General features: G+C 51.1%; 2 protein-coding genes across 7 annotated transcripts in view; one reads left to right on the top strand and one right to left on the bottom strand.

Annotated features, from left to right (window-relative positions):
• Window positions 1-795: 795 nt before the first annotated feature.
• Window positions 796-9,969, bottom strand: NLE1 (notchless homolog 1). 3 transcript variants are annotated; one of them, XM_038548103.1, is made up of 13 exons: window positions 9,933-9,969; window positions 9,696-9,839; window positions 8,642-8,859; window positions 7,975-8,054; window positions 7,078-7,154; window positions 6,843-6,940; window positions 6,336-6,528; window positions 5,496-5,631; window positions 5,296-5,342; window positions 3,152-3,354; window positions 1,927-2,086; window positions 1,748-1,818; window positions 796-1,159 (listed from the first exon to the last, which is right to left on the bottom strand). In XM_038548103.1, the coding sequence occupies exons 1-13, from the start codon at window positions 9,954-9,956 to the stop codon at window positions 1,147-1,149; spliced, it is 1,464 nt and encodes a 487-aa protein (XP_038404031.1). In that variant the 5' UTR covers window positions 9,957-9,969; the 3' UTR covers window positions 796-1,146. The 3 variants fall into 3 exon arrangements, 2 of the variants coding, with proteins under 2 accessions (XP_038404031.1, XP_038404032.1); XR_005364658.1 differs by lacking the exon at window positions 796-1,159 and having other exon boundaries at window positions 3,235-3,354; XM_038548104.1 differs by lacking the exons at window positions 6,843-6,940; window positions 8,642-8,859; window positions 9,696-9,839; window positions 9,933-9,969 and having other exon boundaries at window positions 7,975-8,016.
• Window positions 9,970-13,485: 3,516 nt separating this feature from the next.
• The window catches only part of UNC45B (unc-45 myosin chaperone B), a 28,702-nt gene continuing 22,176 nt past the window's right edge, over window positions 13,486-20,011 (top strand). Inside the window, exons 1-6 of one of the 4 annotated variants that reach the window (XM_038548102.1) lie at window positions 13,486-13,507; window positions 14,132-14,299; window positions 14,806-14,842; window positions 16,216-16,391; window positions 17,601-17,690; window positions 19,722-19,889. In XM_038548102.1, the coding sequence (XP_038404030.1) occupies window positions 14,132-14,299; window positions 14,806-14,842; window positions 16,216-16,391; window positions 17,601-17,690; window positions 19,722-19,889 (639 nt within the window). In that variant the 5' untranslated portion in view covers window positions 13,486-13,507. Of the gene's footprint in view, window positions 13,508-13,613; window positions 13,853-14,037; window positions 14,300-14,805; window positions 14,843-16,215; window positions 16,392-17,600; window positions 17,691-19,721; window positions 19,890-20,011 lie in introns of those variants that run through there. The other 3 variants (XM_038548100.1, XM_038548099.1, XM_038548101.1) reach the window with 3 other exon arrangements.

Here is a 20,011-nt window from a genome sequence, read left to right as displayed (position 1 = left end):
ATATGCAAAATCCTGAGAGCACGGTGTGGGGAAGCGGTGGGGAGGAGGGGAGGAACAAGAGGTTAGAAATGCCGTGGCCCTGAGCAATCCATACAAGGACAGTTTAGAATCTAACCTGGGAAGGTTGCCTGAGATTTGAAACAGAAAGTAGAGGCAGGATGGAAGGCAAGATATTGGTCAAAGGTCTGAGGACATCCAGTAGGGATTCCCTTCGATCGTGAAAGTCCTCATGGGCCAAAAAGACTCATCCTCCCATGTCAGGCCACACCCACTGCTGCTCCAGCTCTCACCTCTGTGAGCTCTGGGACAGCTGTCACCTTCCGCTCTGTACCCCGAGCCCAGCACAGTGGTCGCTGCACTGTGGGGCCTCAAGAAGAGTGCTGCGTGTGAGAGGGGCTGAGGAAAGCAGCCCTCAAGCAGCTGGCCCACAGAACTCCCCGTGGTGATGAAGGTGGTCTTGACCTATGCTATCCAATGCAGTGAGGAGCCTGATGCTAGCCACACAGGATTGCATTCCTAGCCATATGGAATTCTGGTAAACGGAGACAGCCACATGTGGCTAGCGTCTACCACACTGGATGGCACAGGCTCAGATTTTCCTCTGGCTACTACCCTATGGCTTAAGCCAGTCTCCCCTGCCCCAGCTGGCCTCTCCTCATAGGCACAGGGGAAAGAGAAGAACGGCAACTTCCTGGTCAGTATAGATTTGGTGTTGCCCAGATGGAAGACATATACACTGTTAGCATAGTCCTCTGGTGGGCCTTGGGATTCTAGGACAAGGAACTACAACCCAAACACACAAAATATAAGTTATTTATTTGGTCACAGAATCTAGGGCCTCACACTGAATAGAAAGAACATTTAGGAAAGGCGACGGGCCGGCAGCAGGGGTCCAGTCACTGCCTGCCACCATCCCCACCCCACCCCCGCCCCCACCAGGTACAGAGTGATGGCAGAGGGCTGAGCTCAGTTATATTGTCCTGTAAGCTCCACTCTCCTGCTCTGGGGAGGGACCCCACTGGGATCTGTCCAAGGACAGCAAACCATGCTGGTCTGCAGGGTTACCACCCTGGCCTTTCGTCTGTGTCAGGGCAGGCAGCTGGCAGCGGCAAGTCCAAGGAGGGGTCACACAGAACATAGGATTTCTCATCTCCTCCATCTGTGGAGAAGGGAGAGGGAATAGCAGGGGGATCCTATCTTGGGAAAGGGAGGCTGCCATATAATCCCAGGAGCCCACTACAGGGAGAGCTTGGGGTTCACTCGGTCATTAAGAGCCTGGCTACCATCTCTGCTCTAGCTACTCACTCAGGCTTGGCATCCACTGCCTGCCCTGGCCAAGACCTCATCCCAGGGCCCACCAAGGTCATCCAGTAGCAAACAATGACAATTCTTCACAAGTACACATGCTTCAGGTTCCCAAGTGTGTTCATCTCTTATCTTTGATCTTCCTGTCTACTGAGGCTTGGTAACTCCCAGGAGGCAAGTGAACCACACTCTCCAAGACTACACAGTGAAAGCCAGAGCCAGGACTGGAACTGAAAACTACCGCCTTGTGCTAGAGGGCCCCTGGGCTCACCCTCTGGAGAGCACCTATTCCCTGTAATTCAGCAGCCCTCCCTTTTAACCACCCAGAGAACCTGGTGCCACACTGTCTTAGGCCCCTGGAGAGTCCTCAGAATTCTCCACCAGAAGGGAAAGGTGCAAAGAGTGACCACCTTAAGGGCAAGAGAGCCAAGCACACACTCACATCCGGAGGCATTTGTCCTTCCCGCCACTTGCCACTCTCTGGCCATCTGGACTCCAGTCAACAGCATATACCTAAACCAAGGCAGGAGTAGGGGGAGGCAGGTCAGTAAGGAGGGTGGGGGGACAGGAGGGCCAGGCTTCACCACACGCCCCGCCTCTGCTCACAAGGGTTGGCCATACCTCATCTGCATGGCCTGGCAGATCTGCTGCCAGCTTCTGTGCCTTCACATCCCACACCTTCAGCGTGCTGTCGCTGCTGCCACTGACCAGGAGCCGGCTATCGGCTGACCAGGCGATCTGATACACAGCAGCCACGTGGCCACGTAGGGAAGCCAGGTACCTGGGCCAGGAAAAGGTGATGGTGGGTATTAGGTCTTCAAATATGTCTGAAGGGGCCCCTATGCCCACAGTGGTGATTCTCAACCTTAGCTACACATTAGGATTACCCGAGAACTTATACAAAATCTCACTGCCTAGCCCCCACCCCAGTGTGATCATTACCAAGGTTGTAACGATTTTGTACAACTTTTCCAAATGAGCGGCTTCTAGGGTGCCTCTTGCCAGGCCTCTGTACCTGGACAACTGTGCATGACTTAGAATCCAATGCGGCCACCTGCCTAGCCCATCTGCCTGATATCCCCCAACACAAGCTGCCTGCTGACAAGTGCCATGGAATAACAGTGGGCTAGGCCCACCTGGAACTTTCAGATCAATACAAATTAGCTATGTCTATTTGGACAAGAGTTGGCCCCTCTGAGACTCAGTTTCCTTATCTTAAAGAAGAATGGAATGAGCTATTTCAAAGGCTGCTATATGGAAATCCACAACGGCTGAGACCGAGGTGCCCCTGTGGCCACCACAAAGGTTTCCCTTGCCCCTTTTCTCCTCTTGCCCATGCCCCTGCCTCTCCTCTAACCTATCAACCTCAAGGCCACGGTGCCTCATTACACCAGTGCTTCTCAGACTATAATGGGAGCAGGATCACCTGGTGAGCTTAATAAAATGCAGATTCTGATTCACAAGGTCTAGGGTGGGGCCCAAGGTTCTGCATTGCTAACAAGCTCCCAGATGATGCTGGCAGCTGATGGTCTGTGGATCACACTTTGAGGAGGGCCAGGAAATGACTACCCTCAAACCTACACTTCTGCCACATGCCTGGCCATCTTAAGATTATTTCTCTCCTTTGATATGAAAGGAACTAGCATTTCAGTGCCATCTATTGCCAACCCTAAATATACCTTTTCACTTAAACCTCATAATGAAGCTGAGACGCCTATTACAAAAGAGCAAACAAAGGCTCAGAATATCCAAATGCTTGCCAAGGCTATGTAGCCAATAAGTGGCAGAGCCAAGCTCCTCCCAGAGGACTAGGGCCTTTCTTCTCCCTCCCCACGCCCCCACTCACTTGCCCGTCCTGCCGTCCCACAGTTTGATGGATTTGTCGAAGGAAGCGCTGGCAATAATGCGGGAGTCAGGGGAGAAGAGCACCTGGTTGATGAGGGCCTGGTGTCCCGTCATCCGTGCAAGGGGCTTTTTGTCTTCTGCTGGGGACCACATGAATAAGGTGAAGTCATCTGAGCCAGACACCAGCCTCTCTGGGCCCTGGCCCTAGGAGAGGCAGAAAGCACACTGTGTGGAGACTGTCTCGGACAGAAGAGCCTGACCTTGGCAGCAAACGCACCACTGATTACCCACCAGCATAGGAGCTAGCACTAGGAGAAATAAGGCCTGGCCAGCTATGAACTCAGATGGGACCCTTGGCAAATCACTTCCCCCAAAGGTAACTTTATGCAGATGAAATAATTTCTAATCATTGTACATAATTACAAAAAAAAAAAAAGCAAGGTACAGAATCATTTATTTAAAAAGGGAAGGAGGAAAAAATAAAAAAAAATAAAATAATAAAATAAAAAGGGAAGGAGGGATGCCTGGGTGGCTCAGTGGTTGAGCGTCTGACTTCAGCTCCCAGGATCAAGTTCCACATCGGGCTCCCTGCAGGGAGCCTGCTTCTCCCTCTGCCTGTGTCTCTGCCTCTCTCTCTGTATCTCTCATGAATAAATAAATAAAATCTTAAAAAAAGAAAAAAAAAGGGAGGAATTGGGGCTCCTGGGTGACTCAGTTTGTTAAGCAGCAGACTCTTGATTTCGAGTCTGGTCATGATCTCAGGATCGTGGGGTTGAGCCCCGAGAAGGGCTCCATGCTGGACACACTTTTAAGATTCTCTTTCTCCCTCTGCAGCGCCCTCCCACTCTGCTCCTATTCTCTCTCTCAAAAAAAGATTTTTCATGTGGGTTTGTATGTATATATACGTATGAAGTCTTTGGAAGGAAACACAGGCTACTAGTAGCATGTTTTATTTATTTATTTTAAAGATTTCATTTATTTATTCATGAGAGAGACAGAGAGAGAGAGAGCGAGGCAGAGACACAGGCAGAGGGAGAAGCGGGCTCCATGCAGGGAGCCCAATGTGGGACTTGATCCTGGGACTCCAGGATCATGCCCTGAGCCGAAGGCAGGTGCTAAACTGCTGAGCCACCTAGGGATCCCCAGTAGCATACTTTTAGAAGAAATGGAAGGGCAACAGAAATGGGAGACTTTTTCACTATCTCCCTTTTTGTGTTCTTGGAACCTTAGACTATATGAATATGTTACTTTATTTTTTTTTTTAAATATCTTGCTTCTGTTTTTTTTTGTTTTTTTTTTTTAATTTTTATTTTTATTTTTTTTTTATAGTCACACAGAGAGAGAGAGACAGAGACACAGGCAGAGGGAGAAGCAGGCTCCATGCACCGGGAGCCCGATGTGGGATTCGATCCCGGGTCTCCAGGATCGCGCCCTGGGCCAAAGGCAGGCGCCAAACCGCTGTGCCACCCAGGGATCCCTGAATATGTTACTTTAAAAAAAAAGAAGGGTACCTGGGTGGCTCAGTTGGTTGAGCATCCAAATCTCGGTTTCAGCTCAGGTCATGATCTCAGGGTCGTGAGATCAAGCCCTGAGTCAGGCTCCATGATCAGTAAGGAGTCTAGTTGAGATTCTTTCTCCCCCCACACCCTTCACTCATGCTTGTTCTCTCTCCCTCTCAAATAAATGAATCTTAAAAAATAAAATAAGGGGTGCCTGGGTGGCTCAGTTGGTTACATGTATGCCTTTGGCTTAGGTTGTGATCCCAGGGTCCTGGGACTAGGCCCTGGAATCAGGCCCCATGTCGGGCTCCCTGCTTAAAGGAGCCTGCTTCTCCTTCTCCTTCTGTCCCTTCCCACTTGTGTTTTTTTCTCTTGCTCTCTCTCAAATAAATAAAATCTTAAAAACAAAACAAAATAAAACAGAAAGCTCAATAAGTAGAAAGCAAATAAAACAAAATGATTAAAATGATCCCTATGTGTTAAGATTTTAGGACTGTAAACTGAATTATCATGAAGAACTTTCTGGAAAAGGAAAGTCTGAGCTGCAGCCAGAAGGTGGGAAGAGACTGGGTGTCTGCAAAATGTTTCAGGGACCGGTAGAGGATGAGTACAGAATTGGGCATGCTGGCGACTGGCACACACTCACCCGCACGAGGTTGTATCGCCTCAGAGCCCTGTCCTTCAACTCCTGCACTATAGCCAGGTACCGGAGGAGAGAGGAGATGATGAATGAGGCTGATTAGAAAATTTCACACCAACAGCAAACGTCCTGGCCCAGGTCCAAATTTTGCACATTAAGCTAGAGAAGTGGCCCCTTCCCCAGGCGGCCCTCTCCCACCCACTCACAGGATCCTTGGAGGTCTTGGGCATTGATCGAGGCCTCAGCTGGCTCAAAGGCACCTGTGCGCAGGGCGTAGTCAGTGCTGAGTGCCATGGTATTCACCCAGTGGCCATGGCCTTGCAGAGTCCGGCACAGCACACCCTAGGGCAGAGGGAGACAGGTCAGACATACCCCACTCTCCACCCTAGGGAACTGGTACTCCCAGGTTAGCCCCAGGAGACAGTGACGTGGGACTCAGAACCAGGATCCTCATTCACTGTGGTCTTAATCAAATCACCCCTCTGGGCTCAAGACTCTCATATTTAAAATGAGTGAACTGGGGGGCACCTGGGTGCCTCAGTCAGCTGGGCATCTGCATTCAGCTTGGGCCCTAATCTTGGAATCCAGCGACAGAGCCCTGCATCAGGCTCCCTGCTCAGTGGGGAGTCTGCTTCTCCCTCTGCCCCTCACCCTGCTCCTGCTCTCTCTTGCTCACTGTCTGTCAAATAAATAAATAAGATCTTAAAAAAAAAAAAAAAAAGGTGAATGTACTAGGCCAGATCATGGTTTCTGAATTCCTGGAAAGGAAGTTAGATATGTGAGAATACATGGGCTCCAGTCAAGTTAAGTCTGGGATATGGCAGGTTCCATAAAGCTATCAGGCTTCCTACAGCAGGAGTTTCTAGACTGTGCTAATAAACACTAGAACCTCCACTATCATGCAGCACCAACCACAGGACCCACCATTCTCGAAGCGCCTCCCCTGACCTGGATCCCAGAACACACTGGCCAACATTCTTTCCAGCCCTGGCATCCCATGGCCTGAGATTTCCCCAGATTACTTTAGGGACCCTCCCAGCTCTTACATCATGAGCCCTCCAGACTTTGATGGTACGGTCCTGCGAGGCAGAGTAGAGAAGCCCGTCCCCTCCCCACCGGAGACAGGTGACTGACTGCGTGTGCCCGGTGAGGATGCGCTCACAGCGGCCTGCAGTTGTATCCCAGACCCGCACGCTGCCATCCTTGGAGCTGCTGGCCATGTAGCGGCATTCTGGGTTCCTGGAGAGGGGGAGATGGGGCCTCGCTTCTGGCCTGACAATGCCCACAGCACCTTCCCACGCTTAGCTCGAAGGCCAGGGACAGGGACTCGACAGCTTCCTGACCCCAAGGTCGAGCTGCATTGCAAGGTAGTTCTCATGCCCCACGACGAGCAGCCCCTGCCCCAAGCAGCAACAAGGGCTTGGAAGACCTACCCCACTGCTTGCATGCCATTACTGTCAGTCAGGCTGGCCATCTCGCCCCCTGAGCAGGGGAGAGGACAGTTTTGAACACCTATCTTCTATTCCCCCCCCAGCTCTATCAGTGCCACTTACGCATGGAGGGGCTCCCAACTCAGGCCTGTGATCCACTTGCTATGGCCGGCGAGGACCCTGCCCACCTGCTTCCCTGTGCTTGGGTCCCACAGGAGAATCTGAAGGACAAAAGCTTACTGAATAACCCTCCCTGAACTGTCCCTGGGCCCACCAAAGGTGCCTGCCACTGCCTCCAACCCATCCTCCCCTCAAGATGACCCAGAACCCCTGCCTCATTACCCTGACTGCCACCTACCTGGCCATTCTTGCAGCCTGAGGCCAGTGTTTTGCCGTCTGGGGACCAGGATATGCTAAGCACCCAGTGTCTGTGTCCTAGGAAAGCAGGGAGGAAGAAGGAGGGAGCACATCTGTCTTTATTTTCAGAGCCTAGCAGTGTCTGGCACTCCTCAACTGGCCCTTGAATGAATGAGCAGCTGAACAAAAGTAGAGAGGAGGCTTTCTAGGCAAAGGGAGAATCCACCCCAAGTGCAAAAGCCATGCATCCTGCTGTGTAGATCATATTTTCACTTTCTTTTTTACTTTTACTTTCTAATAATTCCTTACACGATACATGGTATCAAGTGTTTATATACATGTCATTCCTTGTAATTCTGATAGCTCTGTGGTACAGAGCAGGAATTATCCCTAATTTTTCAGATGATAAAACTGAAGCTTAGGGAGCATGCTCTACACACACAAGGTCACCCAGCTAGTGTGCAGTCCCCAGATCAGAAGCATCAGCACCAGCTGGGAACCTGAAATGCAAATTCTCAGGCAGCATCTCAGAACTAAGGAGACAAAAACTGGGGGTGGGCCCCAGCAATAAATATGTTAACAAGATTCTCAGGTGATTCTGATGCATGTTCAAGTGTGAGAAGTAATGTGGTAGAGGCTGGATTTAAGCCAGGTTCTCCTTGCTACCAGCCAGTCAGCACAACCCAAAACCCCACACTGACTCTCTGGTGCAGTCTCTGCTTGTTTGTAAGTGGCTGGCTGGGCTCAGAGGAGCAGTCTACCTAGAAGCAGGCAGCTGCTAACTGGCTGTGAAGGGCCTGAATCATCTCTGAGCCTCCTCAGGAACTAAAGAGCTGAGTAAATGATCACGCACCCACCACTGGGTTAAGAACACCTGCAAAGCTAACTGCGTACTGACCCTGGCATGTGAAATGCGGTGTCTCGGTGCTGAGATCCCAGAAGCGCACAGTGGTGTCTCCGGAGCCACTGGCCAGGTACCTGGGGAAGAAGAGAGGCCACACCTGATTTCTGTAGTGGGGACAAGGAGTAGGGCCTACACCAGAACACCGCATACATGCATTTTGGCTGCCTATTCAATTGTCTTCTGGGCACAGAATCTGAGGCTGGACTTTTCTCTCTTCCTTGAGAAGGAGAAATGTAACACTGATACCATCTGTGAGAAGACCTCAGGTGGTCTTTTCTCTCCTCTTCCTTTCTGAAAGGAATGGCCACAGCTGTAATCAGGAATGAAGCTTCTCATTCTCCTCGTACAATTGCAAAAAGCAAATAAAATTCAGTTTCACAGATGATGAATTAAGTCAGAAAGTGACTCGTCCAGGTCACACAGCTAGGAAGCTCACAGCTAAGGTCTCCTGAGATCAAGTCCAGGAAGGATTCTTCCAAGGTGGGTGTCTTTCAAGACCAAACCAAAGACCAAGGGAAGTCCCTTACTTTCAACTTAAGCCCAGAGCTCAGGTCTGTGATAAGCAGCCTGAGGCCCCATTGACTGTAACTTGGGGTGTTCTCCCCACCCAGCCAGAATGTACTCCCACACCCCCACCCCATGATTCTGCGGCTGTCCTTACTTTCCTGTGGGGCTGAAGGCCACAGAAATGACTGCCTCACTGTGACCTTCCAAAGAGCTGGTGCAGCGGGTCACAGCACGGACCCTGAAGATGGCCTGGGGCTGGTAGATGATGTCAAGGACCTTCTCTGTCTCCACTGCCTGTGACTCCAGCGTCTTCCCCAGTGATGAAGTGATCTCAGCATCGTGGACATAGAAAGCCAGTGGCAAGGGATCCTCCTGGAGGGCAATGGCAAAGGGCAACTCCTCCATCAAAGGACAGGCAGGAGCACTCCCCACTGGGCTGTGGGCAGCTGAAACTTTATTCTTTTCCACCACTGTCTGGGATACCCCCACCATGCCCACTGAGGATACTTACACAGTACTTTAAAATCCTTTATCTGCATCTCACAACCACCCTGGGAGGTAGGCACTCATATTCTCGCTTGATAAATGATAACACTGAGGCTCAGAGCAGCTAACTAATAATTAGCCCAACGTCCAATGTGCTGCTGCTCAGGACTAAGTCGAGTGCTTCAAAAAGAAAGTTCAGGTCCTGAGTCCGCGTTAATACACAGAACTGGACAGTATTTTTCTAAACCACCACGCCATGCCCTACAATGTGTAACAAGCATCCAAAAAAAAAGGCTGGCTGAAAATGCAGACACTCGCTGCCTCACCCCAGAGTCTTGGTGTCAGTACATCTGGGGTGGGGTCCAGGGTACGCTCGCCCCACCTGAGGGCAGCATTTTGATAGACACAGGCTTCGAGGAGCAAGGGTTTTGAATCTGACATTCGGGTTCCAAAGCCACCATCGACTGCGGAGCATCGCAGGTAGGTCAGTGGCCGCCCGTGGGTCACTCTGTAACACGGACGCCAACGAGGGGCTGCGTCGGGGAATTCCACGGTGCCTCAAGGCCTGGGAACGCGGTGCCGGGCTCCCTGCAGGTGGACCCCCGCCCGGCGCCAGGTCCCCCCCCCCCCCCCCCCGCGCGCCGGGACCCCCGCGCCTCGAGCCGCAGGCCTGCCGGGCGGGCAGGGCGGGCGGGGCAGGGGGCCGCGCGGCCGCCGCTCACCTGGGCCAGCAGCGCGTGGCACACGAGCTGCAGCCGCTCGGGGGTGATGTCCACCGGCACGTCGAACGGGGAGCCCAGCAGCCGGCCGCCCTCATCCTGGAACTGCACCAGCAGCCGCTGCACGTCGCGCGCCGCCGCCTCGCCCTGCGCACAGCCCCGCGGGGTCAGCCGCGCCGCCGCCGGGGGAGGAGCCGGCCCCGCGCCCCGCGCCCCGCGCCCCCGCCCGCACTCACGCACCCCCGCCGCCGCCGCCGCCGCCATCCCGGGTCCCCACGTGCAGGACAGAGAGCCCGGCGGGACAGAGCGCCGCCCCCGGGGCGGTGGGGCGGGGGGGGGGGGGACGGCCGCCCGCGACATCGCCCTCTGGTGCGGCGGAGGGCAAGTGTCACGCCCTCCCAGCGCCGCGCAGGGCACAGACAGCCTTTTGTTTCTGTAGAACAGGGATTCTGGCTCCACTTTATAGATGAGGAAGTCGAGGCTCTGAGAAGTTAATGGATTTCCCCCCAAACTCAGAGACAGGAGTGGCAGAAGACTAATTTGGCTTGGCTCTGGGCCGCAGCAGCCTGGCGGGCGGGCTTACAGAACCAGAGCCTGTTGGCTTGAAGGAAGAAATTAGTATTCTCTCCTTTCTTTTTTTTTTAAGATTTTATTTATTCATGAGAGACACAGAGAGGCAGAGACATAGGCAGAGAGAGAAGCAGGCTCCCTGCAGGGAGCCTGTTGGGGGACTGGATCCCAGGACTGTAGGATCACAACTGGAGCCAAAGGCAGATGCTCAACCACTGAGCCATCCAGGTGCCTTTTTTTTTTTTTTTTAAGATTTTATTTATTTATTCATGAGAGACATACAGAGAGAGAGAGAGAGAGGCAGAGACACAGGCAGAGGGAGAAGCAGGCTCCATGCAGGGAGCCTGTTGGGGGACTGGATCCCAGGACTCCAGGATCAGGCCCTGGGCTGCAGGCCCACGCTCAACTGCTGAGCCACCCGGGCGTCCCATGTTATTCTTTTTTTAATGGATCAAATCAATTCATAATTCTTGAGTACAAAAGCAAAAAGTGTCTACAGTTTTCAACACTGTAAAGTAATAACAACAATGATGAGAATGATAGCAACCTGTCAGGCATTGTTCTAGGTGCTTTACACATGTAACTCATTTAACCCTCACAAAAGCCCTACTGTCCCCACGTTACAGATGAAGAACTGAAGCAGAGACCGCCTAACATGAGAGCTCTTACCAGAAACCTGGGATCTTCCTTGGCAGCCCTCCCCACATCCCGGCAGTTTCAAGGTCTGTCAATCTGGCCTCCTTAACCTGTGGTGAGTGTTCTCTCCACCTCCTCTCTCACACTCTGGTCTGAGTCACCATGGTTGCCTACAACAGCCTCTTGACTTGCCTCCCTGTTTCCACTCTTGCCTCTTCCCATGCGTCCTTCACACTGCAACCAGGGTGCTGTTTTCAAACCAAAGATCTGGTATGTCATTCTTCACCCTAAAGTCCTACAGTGGCTCCCATTATAAACAGAACAAAATTCAAACTGCTTATAATGGTCCACTCAGCCTTACGTACCTCTCTAGCTACTCCTCTCTAAGATCAATTCTTCCAGCTTTATCTTAGTTCTTCCAAAGCATGACCCTTCTTGTGTCAGTCCTTGCAGATTTACCTGTCTGGAATTCTTATGGATTGAATTGTGTCCCTCTTCCCACCCCTACCCCCAATTCATAAGTTGAAGCCCTAACCTCCAGGGTGACTGTATTTGGAGACAGAGCCTATATGGGAGTAACAAAGAGATACCAGATATCTCTCCTTCTTTGTCTCTTTCTTTCTCTGCCCCATGCCTCCTTCTCACACAGAAAAGAGGCCATGTGAAGACAATGAAAAGGTGGCCATCTACAAGCCAGGAAGAGAAGCCTCCCTTTGGTCAGAAACCAAAGTTGATGGCACCTTGATCTTAAACTTTTAAACTCCAGAACTGTAAAAAAATACATTTCATTTATTCAAGCCATCCTGCCTGCGGCAGTTTGTTACAGTAGCCTGAGCAGACAAATACAGGAACAATTCCTTATTCTTCAGGTCTTGCCTGAAATATGTGTGTGTGCATTCAGCAAGTGTCTGTCAGACATTGTTCTAGGAACTCTATATGTATTAACTCATTTAATCATTTACTCAAGAAACCTTCTCTGAAACAATGCCATGTTTCCCTATTATGTGTTTTCAAAATATCCTGGTATTCTTCGTATTTAGAAATCACAGATCCAGGGACACCTGGGTGGCTCAACATTTTAGCTCCTACCGTTGGCCCAAGGGCGTGATTCTGGAATCCCAGGATGGAGTCCCACATCAAGCTCCCTGCGTGGAGCCTGCTTTTCTTTCTGCCTATGTCTCTGCCTCTCACTCTCTCTGTGTGTCTCTCATGAATAAATAAATAAAATCTTAAAAAAAGAGAGAGAAATCACAGATCCATGGAATTATCTCATCCATTCGTTCAATGAATATTGTTGAGTCCCTGCTATGTAACACTGTGATAGTCACTTGAAATATGTAAGTGAACAAAATAGACACAAATCCTTGCCTTCACATTTGCGGGGAAGGGAGTGGAATGGGGGTAAGTGAAGAACATTAGCATGGAGACACTATTCATCCATCCATTAATTAATTGAGGAAACCCGCACTGGGCACTGACTGCTGTGTTCTGAGTCAGGGAAGGTCAAACTGCATGAGATGTTGTCCTTGCCCTCTGGGAGGGAGCTCACAACCCAGGCTTGGAGACGTTGGAAGGACTCCAACATCAAATAAGACTCAGGAACCCTCAGTCAGACGGGGAGAAATAAGTCCTTCCCTAGGGAAGACGTGTTCTGGTGGTGGAAATAGTTTTTGTCCTTGGAAGACCCCCTTCTTTTTATTTTAATTTTATTTACTTATCTCAGAGAGAAAGCACAAGCAAGGAGGAAAAGCAGAGGGAGAGGGAGGAGACTCCCCACTGAGCAGAGCCCCGCTCAGGTCTCCATCCCGGGACCCTGGAATCGTGACCTGAGCCGAAGACAGACACTTAACTGAATGAACCACCCAGGCACCCCCAGGAAGACCTCCTTCTGATGTGGGAGGCTCAGGTTGTCCCAGGGGAATCCCCATGCAGATGAGGGTACAAGTCCTTGGGCTCCGGGAATTCAGGGACTGACCCAGCTCTTGCCCAAGGACAAGACTATAGCCCGTGGGGGATATGCAGAGCTCATCCTCAGGGAGCTCTTGCCCAAGGACAAGACTATAGCCCAGTGGGTGATATGCAGAGCTCATCCTCAGGGAGCTCCCAGTTGCATGGGGAAGGCAGGCTTAATGCATCCACTCCACATAGATGGTAGATGCAGAAGGCATACACACTGAAACAAAGCACCTGCTTACACTAAACTGAGCTTGCAAGCCCCTTGGTCTTTGTGAAAAGGAAGGACCTTTTCAACAGTGAGTGCCATAAGGGTAGGGGACATGTGGGCAAGTGGAAGAGGGGAAGGAACTCTTCTCCCTTTTTCCAACCCTCCTCCCTCCGGAAAGGCATTTCTGGAAGTCTCCAGTTGGTCCTGGACCTGGGCAGCTGCTCTGTCTAAGTCTGCCAGCCCCTCAGCTGTCACTTTGCTCCTAAAATAGCAGGGGTTGGGGGGAGAGAAGAGGTTGTTTATCTGGGGTGGAAGGGGAGAAGGGGCATTATAGCTGTGCCTTGCGGGGGTGCAGGTCCTCCCTCCTTTCTGGATCTTTCTCTCACTCTTTGTGGTATGAGGGCCTGAGTCCAAGACTGCCCCTGAACAGGACGCTGGGGCAGAGGTTAGTCAGCGCTTCCACGTGGTAATGACTGTCCAGTCTGGGGAGGAGGAGGGCCGTGAGTATCAATGACAGACTCCAGGGCCACCTGCCCCTGTGGCCAAATATGGTCTGGAGCCACTGGCAGGGATGATAAAGCCTCTTGGGTGGGGGAGGGGGTAGACTAAGGCTTGGTGTCCGGGTGTTCACAGGGGAGCTCCGCAGAGCAGCATCACAGGAGGATAGACCAGGAGCACTGTCCTCTAAGAAAGTGAGCCCCCCAGGAGGATTCCTCAGACCCAGGGAGGGAGAAGCCCCCCACCCCGCCTGCATGGAGAAAAACTTTTAAGGCTGGCAGTGAGAATCCAGGTCTTCGGCATGGTGGCTTCACCTGTCCAGCTGGGAGGGACAGAGAGGGAGGCACAGGGACTCTTAAGACTACCTCAATCATGCTATTCTCCAAGCAAATGCTATAAAGTCCTTCTGGGTAATGGGTTTGGGAGTGTTGGTGGTGGGTCCTTTCCACGCAGAACTTTCACCTTCCATCTCGGTAGGAGGAGACCCTGGAGCTCCAGACCTTAGGCCAGGAGTCCAGCCCTAGGTCTGGAGTGAGGGACTGGCCAGACAGAGCTGCTCCTGTCCTGACAGATGGCAGAGGCAGAAGCCGTGCAGCTGAAGGAGGAAGGGAATCGGCATTTCCAGCTCCAGGACTACAAGGCTGCAACGAAGAGCTACAGCCAGGCCCTGAAGCTGACCAAGGATAAGGCCCTGCTGGCCACGCTCTATAGGAACCGGGCAGCCTGTGGCCTGAAAACGGTCTGGAGCGGGCAGGGCGGGAAGCTGAGGGCCAGGACTGGGAGGCAGGGGTGTGGAGGCAGCCCCCCATCCTGATGGGCCTCATCATTGTTCCAACCTTGACTCCTGAACCCCACTCCTGCCTGACCCACTCTTCTGGGAGACAGAAACTCCTTCAGTTGGGAGTCAGCCTAATGGGCACTGGCAACATGCCCGGGCTGTTTAGATGTTATTTCGCAGCATCTTACTCACAGCCCAGTTAGCTGCTGTTTCATGCCCCTATCGCAGATGACAAGCTCAGGGCTCAAAGGGCTCAGTAACTTGCCAAGATCTCCTGGGTAATTAGCAGGGAGCCTGGGTTCAAACCCAAGCATTTGCCTAATGCCGGAGCTCATCCACTCTTCCATGCCCAGCGAGGGGCCCGCCCTTGGGCCCTTGAGAGCCGGCAGCTCCCCACCAAACCTTCTCTGGCTGTCTCTGCCTGGGCCCACTTTGACCCTGGCTCCTACTTCATCTCCCTTCCTCAGGAGAGCTACGTTCAGGCGGCTTCAGATGCCTCAAGAGGTGAGTGCCCCTCCCCCAGGCTCTCCCCACCCCCACCCCAGCATCCCTGTTTTGTCTAAAAGGCTCTTTGTCAATTGAAGGAATTACAGATTGTGTAAATGCCATCCTAGGCATTGTAGGCAGGGCTTCCGGTGTCCAGAGCAGCCATCCCTAGATAGCATTTTTGCAACTTGCTTTATGTATTAAATTGTAAGTCGAGGGAGATTCTTTTGTGAAAAGATGTTTCCAAAAATCCTTATGTCATGGTAAAGATACACCCTCTTCCGTTGTAAATTAGGATGTGCTCCTCCTGCAACTCCCAGGACCAGAGCATCAGCCCAGTCCACTCTGTGGGGTTGGGCTCCCTAAGGGGAGGAGGGGGGCAGTAGCCCATTCCACAGGGACTAGGGAGAAGTGAACATTAACATTAACAACAACCACAAAAACCTTTAAACTTAACTTTAACTTCACCTTAGACTTAAACTTTAGGAAATGTTGGCTTAGGTCCATCATCAAAATGAGAAAACTTCTCTTGGCTGCAGGTGTTGGGTTCTGCTCTGATTACTATTTTTAAGGAGAAACCGAGGTAGTCTGAAGTGAGTTCAGAAGGGAGGGAACCAGCTGAAAATACATCCTGTGAAAAGTGGGTTGAGGAAGTGGCAATATTTAGCTCGTGGAAGGCAATTCCCAGGTGGGATAGAGAGCTGCTTTCAAATACCTAAGCTGTCTTCAAATATCTAAAAGACTGTCACAAGGAAGAAGGATTGGATTTCATCTCTGGGGTTCCAGGGCTGAATTTAGGATAAAAGGACAAAGTTACAGAGGGAAGGGGGAAGGGTTGTCTTGATGAAGCTGCTTGGCTGCCTTGAGAAGGAGGGAGCTCGGGATCCCTGGGTGGCGCAGTGGTTTAGCACCTGCCTTTGGCCCAGGGCGCGATCCTGGAGACCGGGGATCGAATCCCACGTCGGGGTCCCGATGCATGGAGCCTGCTTCTCCCTCTGCCTGTGTCTCTGCTTCTCTCTCTCTCTCTCTCTCTCTCTCTGACTATCATAAATAAATAAAAATTAAAAAAAAAAAAAAAGAAGGAGGGAGCTCCCTCCTTCTGCTGGAGGTATGAAGTCCCCTTTGGATGAGCACTTGGCTGAGATAATGATGTAGCAGAAACTGAAGCATCAGGCTCTAGATGAGATGACCCTTAAGTTCCCTTCCAACCTTGAGGCTATGATTCTTACTGCCTCCCTGACAAAGAAGAGCCTTGGGCCAGATAGTCTACATTGGTGGATAATTTCCACTGAAGATAGAGAAGCCCTGGAATTGGGGGCAGGGGCAGGGACAGGGACGGGAGGAAAGTGGTCTGCAGCCCAGGCCCCTGAGGCCCTGCCTCCCCTCGTTAGCTATTGACATCAACTCCTCGGACATCAAGGCTCTGTATCGGCGATGCCAGGCACTGGAGCACCTGGGAAAGTTGGATCAGGCCTTCAAGGATGTGCAGCGCTGTGCTACCCTTGAGCCACGGAACCAAAACTTCCAGGAGACGCTGAGGAGGCTCAACACCAGCATCCAAGAGAAGGTGAGCTGGACCCCTTCCCACAAGCCTCAGTCTGCCTCCCCCCACCCCTACTGGGGACAAGTTAGGGAAGCAGGACACCAGGGGAGGTCTAACACTTCCTCCACACTCTTGGATGGAATGAACACATGACACAGGGTGGCACCATAAAATAGCCAGGCAGATGTGCCCATCTTTGAATGATCAGAGATGCTTGTTGAAGGGCACAAGCTAGCCAGAGCTAGAACATGGGTCTCTTAAATTTCAGATGGAGGCTTAAAAAAAAACAACCTTGTATGTATGCAACATGACCTTCCTTTCTTTCTAGGAGAGCAGAGGCAGCATTGAGGAGAGGGTATTGCAAATGGAGTGGGGTGGAGAGAACTTGGATCAGAGGTATCCTGCATCCTAGTCCTGGCTTAGGTACCAGTTTTCTAAGGAATCCCTTAGGGTGTCAGTTCCCTTTCTGCAAGAGCAGGAGGGTAGGTGATCACTAAGCTCCTTACTCCAAGTCTCAGTAACTTCTCTGTGCCTGGGGCAGCCCCATGGTGGGACAACAGCACACTGTCCAGAGTGTAGACTCCAGGGCTGTGTAAACAAACGGAGGAGTGATCCAAGAAGGGGTGGCAAATGAGAGACCCCCTAGGAGGAAATGAACCCAGGATGGAAATAGGCAGGACCATAGACCAGCAGAACAAAGTAGTGGGAAGTACAGAGGAGCTGGCAAATTGGGGGTGGGTGGGAGGGGCAGTGTGTGATGATAAGTTAGGTCATTTTATGGTAGATTCAGAGCACTGGGGTTGGGGTTGAGGGGATGAGGGATGAGATATCCAAACATAATGGTTTTAATCTGTGTAAAGTTGAGAATTGCTTTAGGCTTCTGGTCCTAGACACCTAATCCTGTTTTAGCCGGTGTTTAAGTATGTAACAGCTAATTATTAACTAGACTGCAAAATTGGGGTGATAATCTATAGCCTTCCAAGACCTGTGATGACCAAATGGGATAGCGAACTTAAGTAGACTGTAAGCCTTGTGGGGCAAGGACTTGATTTTGTTCACCATTCTGTCCGCAGCATCTGCAAGAGTGACTGACGCGTAACAGCTGTTCAGTAAATGTTTGTGGAATGAATGAGTGACAGTGTTGGGGCCCCGAGGAGATACCCTAATATTTGCTAAGCCGCCTGAAATGCGGACCCTGCCTGCCTCCTTCCCCACTCCCTCCTCTCTCCTCAGCTCCGTGTGCAGTTTTCCACAGACTCCAGGGTACAGAAGATGTTCGAGATCCTCCTGGATGAAAGCAGTGATGCTGACAACCTGGAGAAGGTGAGTGCTGGGCAACGGGCTGGCCAGCAGAGGGCGGACTCGGGACACCCACCCCCATATTTGTACTTGCGCTGCAGGCCCTGCCCCTATCTCTGGACAGAGACAGTCCTCCTAACTCCTCAACCTCCCCCGTCCACTACCTGCGGGAGGGGGAGGAGGGCAACCCCTTGGAGAAAATGAACACAAGGAGGCCAGAGGTTATGCACTTTGGAAAATACCCTAATCCTGGCTATAAGGGCCAGGACTAGAGTGAGACCAATGAGGAGAGAGTCATGCAGCAGGATCGGAGTCTTTACTTAAATTTTTGATATTTTGTTCATCATGCATTTTTTCTTTTTTTGCATTGCATTGATTTTGATATTTTAAAATATTGCATTAGATATTATTTATCTTGATTGCTGAGGTTTTCGGTGTCCCTGTAAATTTTGCACCCAAGGCAAGTGCCTCACTTGCCATACTGTCGTTTCTACCCTGAGAAGGTTAAAAATGGCTTTTTAAGATATATTCCATTTCATTATAAAATATCACAAAACTTCATCCTGAAATATGAAAATATTTGGTCATAATACCACCCTCTTTTTTTTTTTTTTTAAGATTTTATTTATTTAGGGGATCCCTGGGTGGCGCAGCGGTTTGGCGCCTGCCTTTGGCCCAGGGCGCGATCCTGGAGACCCGGGATCGAATCCCACGTCGGGCTCCCGGTGCATGGAGCCTGCTTCTCCCTCTGCCTGTGTCTCTGCGCCTCTCTCTCTCTCTCTGTGACTATCATAAATAAATAAAAATTAAAAAAAAAAATTGAAAAAAAAAAAAAAAAGATTTTATTTATTTACTCATGAGAGACACATGGAGAGAGAGAGGCAGAGACACAGGCAGAAGGAGAGGGAGAAGCAGGCTCCATGCAGGGAGCCCCTGGGACTCCATCCTGGGTCTCCAGGATCACGCCCTGGGCTGAGGGTGGCGCTAAACCACTGAGCCACCGGAGCTGCCCATAATACCACACTCTTAACCAAATTTGTTGTCCTTTTTCTTTCTTTTTTCAAATGTTCCCTTCTGTTTTTCTTCACAGGAGATGCCTGGGGAATTTTTGTTAGTTTTATGGTCAGTAAACCATACAATACGCAAATACCTTTTATAACAAACTGTTGTGAGGACATAAGAAGTTGTTATTGATAACTGCACCTGGACAAGTACAAAGCCCTTGACCGGTAGAGTGATAATGGTTCTGGTGGTACTTGCCTGGGATTTTCTCATCAGCCTCCTCCAGCATCATTCCTTCTTTATTTGTTGACTTTCTCCTTCTCTTGCCTCATGAGTTTTTTTCCCCCAACCCCAGCTTTTCAGGTTCTGCTGAGACCTCCTCTCCTGATCTGGAGCCATTTAGGGCATATGTATCCTTAAGGCTTTAGGGTGGGAAGACATTGGGGAACTTTTTTTTTTTTTTTTTTTAGATTTTTACTTATTTATTCATGAGACACACAAAGAGGCAGAGACATAGGGAGAGGGAGAAGCAGGCTCCCTCTGGGAGAAGCAGGCTCCCCCTGGGATGCGGGACTCCATCCCAGGACCTGGGGACTACGCCCTGCGCCAAAGGCAGATGCTCAACCACTGAGCCACCCAGGCATCCCGACATTGGAGAACTTTCTAGCTTAACTGCCTAATTTTGGAATCTGGGATGCAGAGAGCTGCCATGACTTGCCTGAGGTCATACAGCTAGCGTGTAGCAGAATCAGTACTCATACCCAGGACCTTCAAGACCCATCTCTTGCTCTCTCTGCCTACCATTTTCCACCTTCCTGAGAACCCCTGTAACTTCAGATTGCCCTGAACAGATAAATAAATAAACAAACCCCAAATGCCAAAACCATATTCATGTTTTTGGGCCACATTTCCAGGAGTAGGACTATAGGGAAAGAATCCAGTATAAAGATGTTTTGAAAATCCAGTCCTTACGCCAGCCCCTGCCCTGGCCCCCGGCCAAGACCTTGGCAGCCATGCCTCCTCCATGACCCTTGTTGTATCCTCCCTCTCCAGGCCGCCAACAACCTCATCGTCCTAGGGCGAGAAGAAGCAGGGGCTGAGAGGATCTTCCAAAACAATGGAGTGGCCCTGCTGCTGCAGCTTGTGGACACCAAGAGGCCTGAGCTGGTGCTAGCTGCTGTGCGGACTCTGTCGGGCATGTGTAGTGGCCACCGAGCTCGGGTGAGGGCCTGGGTGTCGGGCTGAGGGTGACACGTGGGCAGGGAGCAGGTGGCATAAGTAGACCCTAATACAAAGTCTAAACTGTCCTTTGCTGAATGCAAAAGCTGTGATAGTTTGCATTT

The sequence above is a fragment of the Canis lupus genome, chromosome 9 (assembly GCF_011100685.1).
Source record: "Canis lupus familiaris isolate Mischka breed German Shepherd chromosome 9, alternate assembly UU_Cfam_GSD_1.0, whole genome shotgun sequence".
In the NCBI taxonomy this organism is placed as follows: Eukaryota; Metazoa; Chordata; class Mammalia; order Carnivora; family Canidae; genus Canis; species Canis lupus.
Note: the sequence above shows the minus strand (reverse complement) of the source record. Positions and strands in the feature narration are given on the sequence as shown.